The 9057-nt window shown below is 38.8% G+C and overlaps 1 protein-coding gene and 1 pseudogene across 1 annotated transcript; both read left to right on the plus strand.

The window, feature by feature from the left end:
- The first annotated feature begins 592 nt into the window (after nucleotides 1-592).
- Nucleotides 593-3618, plus strand: LOC104113676 (ferric reduction oxidase 4-like; annotated as a pseudogene).
- Nucleotides 3619-7679: 4061 nt separating this feature from the next.
- LOC138908120 (uncharacterized) lies at nucleotides 7680-8652 on the plus strand. Its single transcript, XM_070198760.1, has 2 exons — nucleotides 7680-7790; nucleotides 7876-8652. The coding sequence occupies exons 1-2, from the start codon at nucleotides 7680-7682 to the stop codon at nucleotides 8650-8652; spliced, it is 888 nt and encodes a 295-aa protein (XP_070054861.1).
- The last annotated feature ends 405 nt before the right edge of the window (nucleotides 8653-9057 follow it).

Below are 9057 nucleotides of genomic sequence, written 5' to 3' on the forward strand. Positions count from 1 at the left end.
TACTCATAATTGCTAGAATGTCGTGTGTCTTGCTAGTTTGAAAATAATTTAATTTCAATAGGATTAGTATAATAGGTTAGGAAATTAGGATTTTGAGTTTAGTTGTTGGTTTGTAACCGTTTTCTTAATTCCAAGGCCCAAGAAAAAATTTAATGCTTTATTATTTTTTAACATAAATAAATATATTTATTCGGTACGGTTTGGTATTTTTTCGGTTTATTTTCATAAAATAAAAAACTTACCCTAATTATTGGTAGGGTTATAAATTTATATAAAAACCTACGTTTTTATTAAAAGAAACCTGAAAATCGGTTCGATACGGTACGGTTCGGTCGATTTAGTCGGTTTTTACCCTACGTACTCCAACAGATAAAGGTGACCTAATGGTGTAAATATGTCTCAAATTGACACAATACATATAACTTAAAATCTTTTTTTTACCTTGAGCGGCAAAAGAGGTAAAGTGACTCTTCCTGTTTATTGAAAGGCAAATAAATCTTATACGCGCATTTAATAAACTGCTAAAGACCTAAAAAATCTCGATTAAAAAAACTGAGATAGTACCAGTACTTGGGAAGTCTACGCAGGGGAATTAGTTATTAACATCAATCATAAAAAGTAAACGCTACAACATCTCTTTATAAGCCAATCTCATCGCATGCATATGTATATGCAACAACAATCAAGATTGTAGTAATTCAATTCAAGAAACGATCACAGTTTTGGGAAAGATGGGGAGCAGAGTCGTGTGGAAAATTGTTTTGCTATTGGTTTTTATTGGATGGCTCTTCATCTGGATAATGTTACCTACAAAGACTTACAAAGATTCATGGACTTCCCAGCTCAAAATCAAGCTCAACTCCACATATTTCAGAGAACAAGGTATAGTAATTACTCTAATTAAATTATCTTAGTCTAATTTTTTCCCGTTTTTCCAAGTTAGTATAAGGCCAAATCTGAACCATTTTGTAGCAAATTTGGACCTTTGCCCTAAACCTAATTGACACTCGTTACTGCAGGGATAAATCTTCTTTTATTTACATTTCCTATAATGTTGATAGCTGCTCTGGTAATATTTTCGTTCATGGAAACGGCCTGTGCTTGCTGCTATGTTTATCGCCCTTCTAATTTGGTCTTTAGCCAACTACGTCTGTATCAGCTTTGGTCGTCTCCATATGCACAACGCTGGAGAGAAAGTGTAGGTTTTCTACTTCTTAAAATTAAACAGTTGAATCCTACTGTACGTTGGGAGTTGAGGGTCACGAGACCGTTAGCTTCGGCAAAAATATTTTATATATATGTTATATATTTCAGTTCTTTGGCTATTAATTAACATACCCATAATCTTGATTTCTTTAGTAAATTTTGATAATTTAAACATACTTTTTTTATTAAAATACTAGAAATTTAAAGTGTGAAACATGCTTAATCAAACACCTTCCTTTTCCATAGCATCCATTTTGCGAAGGAATCTCTCTCTGTTCATGCTTTCTGTTTCTTTAGAACTTCTTTTTATTTATACTTGAATAATAAGTCATCATAATATTAAGTTTTCAAAGAGCTGCACGCCGAATTTAATTTATTACTAGTCATTAGCATACAGTGGTGCCCCGTTGTGCTCAAATCCTGGGTCCCCTTTGACCGTTGATATGTATATATATCTATTTTCAGGGTAATTTGCAGGTGGATGGCAAAGTTTCGAAGTGTATCTTTAAGGCTTGGCTACATTGGGAATATTTGCTATGCATTTTTGTTTTTCCGTGACCCGATTGTCTTCAATTTTGCCGCTGGTTGGGCTAACCTCAGAATCAAGCGTTAAGTATCATATCTGGCTTGGTCATGCCTCAATGGCTCTTGCCATTCTCCATAGTGCTGGCTTCGTCATATACCATGCCTTGTCTCATCAAATGATAGAGGTATATCCTTGAACTTTTAGTGTTTGGAGCTCTTAGTTATTGCTCCATCTATTTTGAACTTATTTTTCCTATTTAGGGAGTCAAACAATTCTTTTTTTAACATGTTTATTTGTAAATAGTTTTTAAATATTTTGAATCGTTAATTTTTATAACTTATAGTACTTTTTATGTAGTTTCTAAATATATGTAGATTTTATTTCAAATAATTTAAAGAAGCCGCTATATATGCATGAATTCATACAAAAAATTAGTTAACTTGATCCTCTTACTCCGAAAAGTTTCAAACAAATTGTAACAGAGGGAGTATACTTTGGATGATATATTTAATGACAAACGACTTTAGGGTGAAATCTATGGATTAACCTGAACTTACTGCCTCCGGATTCAAAGTTTAGAGTTGAATACATAAATATTTCATTCTTTTTTGGATAAACTAAAAAAGTATTTCATATAAGCAAAATGCTCTTGATTTATATTCAAATATCTGCTCGTTGAACACATAGTCTTAGTAGTTGTTGCCCCACTTGATGTGAGTTTGAGAGTTAAATTATTTTTCCAGATCTGTGGTAATTCATGATCAGTTTAGCTTCTATATACTTTTAACTTTTTCACTAGGTCATCTAAAAATTAACTAAAAGGCAACCATCCATAAGAAGTAGAGAAAATGGACAAGAACATAACATTGAAAGTGCCCATCACAAGCATTTCATCAAGACAATAGTGTTCAAACGTAATCCAAATGACTCCGCCATTTCTGCAGCCCTTGACCCAAGCAGTTGGCTATGGCTAGGCGCCATAATGTCGTCCTCATTTGTCATGTTTCTCCTTTTGTTAGGCATTGTCACACGTTACTCCATATACACAATTGAGCGCGATGGCAGGCTCTATCATTACAGTGCAAAAATCATTTGGGACATGTTCTTGGTTTGTGCCTCCGTTTTTATTGCCACCAGCATCATTTTTATGTGGCAAAAAAGGGACAATGAAGCTGAAGGGAAACAAATTCAGAATGTGGAACTACCTACCCCTACAAGTCTTCCTCACCAGTCTCTTGTTCAAGCCACAAAGGTGCATTATGGTGCAAGGCCTGATCTAAAAAGTGAGTTTACTAATTCTTGTTGGTTCACTCATTCATTTAAAATTTAATATATGTATAAAAAGTAATACTAGTAATATTTAACTTCTATACACAGTATATGTTTTCTGGTAAAAGGTGTTCAACTGATCACCATTCTTCGTCGGCTCTAGCTCCACCCTTAGCGCTCACAAACACCAATCTTGTTGAAATAATTGTTATGAAATGAACTAATTATTTGAGTTGCATGACATGCAGGAATACTTTTTGATTGCAAAGCATCAGATGTTGGAGTTGTAGTTTGCGGGCCACAGAGCATGAGACAAGAAGTTGCCAAAATATGTCGCAGAAAACCTGCATTTTGAGGCTATCAGCTTTAATTGATGATGTTTGGGTTTGCAAAACGAGGACAGATGTGTGGTTTTTTAATACTGTTTCTTTTTCTTTCTGCTTAATTGCTACTCAATTTGGAAGGATTGGCTTTTGGATTGTTTGTTGCGTGAGTTTCTAAGATAGAGCTAAGAAAGTTGTGTTGTGTACAGCTTAACCTGCTCAAAAGTTGTATAAAAATAATATGCTCTTATACTGTTCTACCTATAAAGAAAATAATGAGCATCTTTATGTGAATACGGATATACTTCTAGTGTATATGCTTGCATGTTTATTCGTGTTTTTTCGTCACACAAATCTAAAACTTTTGTACGGAAACTAAAATTGTGACAAAATTCATTGATAATTGGAGGGTAAATTTTATTACGGGTCATCAAGCTAAGTAAAACTTTGTAACAGTTTGTGTTGTGAAACAAAACGAGTAACCTTTCCAAATGGGGGGTAAATATAATCAAAATTAAACTTTGTATCACAAAAGTCAGTTTTCTTTCTTTCTGTAAAATAAAAGTCATTTTAGTATAGTTAATTAATAGAAATATAAAAGTGACTGAAACATATAAATTTTGGCCCAAAAATTGAAGTGGCTATTCTAATCCTCTAATTAATTTATTAAAATTTCACACAAAGTCATCTTCTAAAATCTTGGTCATTGATGTTAGCAAGCTGTGATCATAACGAAAACTGCTGATCATATTTGAACCTACAAACTAAATGCAAAAATTAATGCTTATATTTTAATTCACTTTCAAAATCACCAATTGACGTACAAAAGATTAACAAACTAAAAACTGCTACTCATACTTAAATTCACTTACAAAATGCGTCCATTAAGCAACATCAACCCAAAAATACTGTTTAATAACCTATGTAAAAAATGATTACAAAGTTTAATTTGAATGACCATCGGTAAAATTTACACCCGAATGGATAGTGTAACCTATATAAAAAATGATTACTGAGCGTCTAACTTGATTTTCTCCTCATATATAATATTCGGAGCATATAAGTTAGATATCTTATTAAAATTGTCAATTATCACACTAAAAATAATAAATTCATTATTTAATTCGAACTTTTAACCACTAAAAATATCTTGTAATATTATATTTCGAACCTTTTTTAAGAAATAAATTATGTGAAGGAAGAATTATGGTTCCCAAATCAACATGTCGAAACATGTTAATTTTGTAAAGAAGCAAAATAAATTAAGACAATTTAAAATTTTGAAGCGCACATTGCAATTCCTTCGATGCTTGTACATACTGCAATCTTAAAAGTTCAAGAACACTGTCCTCGTTAATTTGAGGGACACAAGATAACTTAATCACGTCACTAATATAGCACTCCTTGATCTTAGACGTAGCAACTAGCATCTTAGTGGCTACTGCCTCTTAATTCCAATGCTAATATCTCGTCATATAAAGTTTGACATTTGATTCAAACAGTCTGAAGAGAAACTATGACAAAAACTGAGGAAATTAATCTCAAGGACAAAACGGAGGAACTCCTCACCGTATGTTATGCATGTCTTGATTTTTAAAACTGTTTACCCTCAAAATCGGATAACAATTGAATTTGTACGTGGTTTTAAGGACACATGATCTAACTTGATACAAAATGATAAATCAGATTGAAGTTGAAATAAATAATGAGAAAGTAAATGCAAACCACACAAGTTGAATTATCTCAACCTTGGAAGGTTAGTCACCCTTGGGCAAAAAATACTTTTATCGATGCCGGAACAGAATGATAAAATAATAAGAACTAGAAATAACAATAAAATTACCTTGGGATGCGTGTTACAATGTATTTTTTAAGTAATAAGACTCCCCTTTATATAGCAGAGGAGTCATACTTTAGATACAATTCTATAAAAGGTAAAACTCTCCTGGTTTGCTGATTTGCCGGTTCTTTACTAACATGTGCCGAGGTTCCCGCCGAAATATCCAATCGGCTACAGATATTTTGGCCTTCCGTTATTTCGGTCTTATGTTGTTTTATACCGGCAATAATTCCTCGAACTTATTCGAAGTCAGGGTCGATTGCGGGATCACTGGCTCAATGTTCCTGAGGACGGGCATTCTGACATCGTGTTCTGGTTCGATGAGATACGAGGTCGAACTCCAACCCTTCGCGTTCTGAGCCCGATCTGTTGTGCAATAGTCGAGCCCGATTTCGATCGTATACAGATAGTCCCCTCGTTTTTCGGAGAGTAAACGACGAGAAACGATATGAGCTTCCGACATCTCTCCTCGGTACTCCGCGTCAGAAACGATAAAATAAATGAAACGTCTCGTCAGTCACGTCTTAATGGCATTAAATGTTCGTCAGTTGCTGGTCAGCCACTTATGTCTTTGAACAGTCGTTTGGAAACTATAAATACCCCCTCCTTCATTCATTCAAAACTTTACATCCAAATCTTCTCTACTCTGATTTCTTGGAAATTTCAACACTTCCCAGTATTAAATTTCTAGCTATTCTAAAATCCTTTCACAAGAACTTCAGCTTTGTTTTTATCCCCAACCATCAAACTTAATCTTTAAACTTCCTCTCTTTCATTCATCTATCAAAGAAATGGCAAAGACTTCAAAATTTGTTCCCCAAAAAGAAGCTCCCTCTGCCTCGCGACCGGCTGTAGAGTAAAACGTTTCGTCTGCTGCTACTGAGGAACCGACACCGGAACCTTCCCTGAAGATGTTCGTTCCTGCGGAGTGCCCAACCGGTGTTGATTTCAAGGTCGAGAAACCCTCCTCGGCTCCGGGTCGGTGTGAACCGGTCTCGAGATATATATGCTCGGTCACTGATAGTTTCCTCTCCAAGGTCAAGGAGGATTGCAACCGGGTTGATAAGTATGTGGCGGTCCCCACGCCCAAGGAAGCGACTACTACCCATGTGGAGGGTTTTTAAGTGTTTACACTTATCCCTTCACGTTGGGCCCCTTGGATCCGGTCATCATTGCATTCTACAAGAGGTACGAGGTGACCCTCGGTCAAATTCATCATTCTTTCTGGAGGATAGTAATTCTCCTTCGCTTCTTCGTGATCAAAATCGAGGGGTACCCCTTCACCATCGACCATCTCATGCGTTTTTATAGTCCCCGACTTTATCGAGGGGGATTAATCAAACTTGCTCGTCGGGCTAGTAAGGGCCCATTCTCGAATATCGACGAGGATCGGGACCCAGGCTGGTTAGGCCAATTCGTCCGAGTGAAGACCTCGGATTTAGTCCCGACCGAGTATCTGCCATTTCCTGAGAAATAAAACATGACACGTAAGTATAACCATGCTTTCAAGATGTCGTTTGTCATTTTTCCTTTTCCTCCCTTCTCATAGATGTTATGTGGTGGTTCATCTACTGCTCGGATACCGGATGTAGTTTCTTGACTCAAGGAGTGGGTCGAGGGCATCGTGTCGCAGAAACCATATTCCGATCGTGCTTGGCGCGAACTTTCGAAAGGCCGATGGGAGGCCCGTTCTCACGGTGAGATTCGTTCTCGTGTGGACAATACTCAGTTTCCTTCGTGTTACTGAGCCCTCACTCATTTTCCTTTTCTTTGCTGGTCTTTCCAAGGATGTTGCAATAAGGCCTCCATCTGGTGGCGAGGATTTCCCTTCCGAGTTCCCTGCTTCGAGACAGGGTGAGGAAAAGAAGAGAAAAAAGGTTCCGAGTTCTCCGAACTCGGAGAAGAAAAAACTGAAAAAAGGCTGGTGCGCAAATCCAAGGAAAGCACTAGTGCCCGGGAGATCCCATCGGACTCACTCAATCGGTCGAAGGACGAGTCCGAAGAAGAAGAAGAAGAAGCTTCCGAACTGGTGGCCCGCGTGTGAAGTGATACCGAACTGCCTTAAACCAAGGTGGCTGATGAAGAGGCAGTGGTCGAGGCTTCCGAATCATAGAGGGGCGAGGCCGTTTTGCCCCTAGCTGGGGAGGTCAACAAAGAGACCACAACCGGTACTTCTCGGGCAGAGGATAACGTTCCGAAGGATGCACTTGGGTTGATAGATCTCTTCGAGTCGCCTTTATTTACTGACTCCATGATCAACGAGGCCCAGATGCTAAAAGGGCGCCCAAATAAGGGGCCCGAGAGTCTTCTTTGATGCTTACATTCTACCGCCTCAGAGGACATCACCGGGTTGGGTGACTTACCGGTACTAAAAAAGATACCGTCTTTGGGAGCCAGCGGGCCTTCTTTAAGTCCGAAATTAGTAAACCGGTTCCCAGCTCCGAGTGCAGATCCTGACCGGAAGCAGTCAATTGTTATGTCTATTCCGAAGGATGTCCGGGTTCGCTCTGCCCCCATGGGAGTCACCAATTATCTTCAGTGCCTAGTGACTCAAGAGGATGAAGCCAAGATGGACGAGGTAGATGTGAACTGCCTATTCACTGAAGCACAACAGGCGTTAAATCGGGTAACTTTGAATGCCTCTTCTCGACCTTTATTACTCACTTAAATTAAGTTGCAAATAATCGTATCTCTTTTCTTTGTGCTTGCAGGCCTTGGTGCTTCATCGCAAGACTTTTCTCCGATATCTGGAAGAATTAAACCAACACAAGGCCGAGACTCGAGGGCTCACTGAGAAGAGGGATGCTTACAAACTTCTCAGTGAGAAACTCCAGGCTGAGCTAGAGGCGGTCCGGAAGGAACATGCTGACCTAGTCGAGCAGGTAAGAAGAGAAATTGAAGTTAGTGATGATGAGTCAGATACGGTGGCTAACGGTCCAAACCCGCAGGTTCAAAAGAAACTTGATCAGATCAAACAGCTCCAGGCGAAGGTGGATGCGGTAAAGGCCGAGGCCGAAGAATGGAAAAGAAACATGGACCGGGCACAATTGACTTCGGTTGAGGTTCAGCTTCGGACTACAAAAGAAAAGGTCTTGGTGCAGGCCAAAAAGGTCGAGGGGCTCCAGTCTCAGTTGAGTTCGATTGTCTCCGATCAAGAAAATCTGGCCAAGGAGCTTGAGGCGTTCAAGTCAGAGGTGGTCGTGGTCAAAGCTGAAGTTGATGAAAGGGTGGCAGAACATCAGGCCGATACTGAGGCGGTTCAGGAACTTGTAAAAAATATGATCGAGCATATGAAGTTGCAATCCCGAAGAGAGGCCCTCGAGGAAGTTCACGCACGGGGTTTTGATTTATTGGCTAAGATCGAGGATGCCAAGGTGCTCGAAGCTGCGGCTAGGAAGCTGCCCTATCCCGAGGAGTCTGAAGATTCGGGTGAGTCCGAGGGCGACGGAGACCCCGAAGGTGATGATGTGGCCCCTGATGAAGACTAGGACACTTAGGATCTTTTTAGATATTTATGTCTTCTGCTTTTTGTTCAGGACTTTTGAATTTTCCCTTTGCTTTATTTGTATTTGCAAAGATCGAAATGCCTTAGCATGAAATAATTAGATTATGTTTGAAGGTTCGAATAAACCTTGCCTTTAACATTATCTTGTTTTAAGGCATCATGGGGATTCGGTATTACCAAAAACTTTTCCCCAAAGTAGTTTAGATTATAGTTTGTCGAGGGTAGCCTTTAGAACCGGTTATGGAATTTTATGAAGGCCTCATTTTTGTTACGGGTCTCGGACGTCACTGAGTCGTGTTAATATGGTCATAGCCTTTTTAGTTCGGGTGTCGCCCAGTGGGCTTGCTGTCCCGAGTTATCCGGGATTACCTAAGATAATAGTGCCCGA

The sequence above is a fragment of the Nicotiana tomentosiformis genome, chromosome 3, assembly GCF_000390325.3.
Source record: "Nicotiana tomentosiformis chromosome 3, ASM39032v3, whole genome shotgun sequence".
In the NCBI taxonomy this organism is placed as follows: domain Eukaryota; kingdom Viridiplantae; phylum Streptophyta; class Magnoliopsida; order Solanales; family Solanaceae; genus Nicotiana; species Nicotiana tomentosiformis.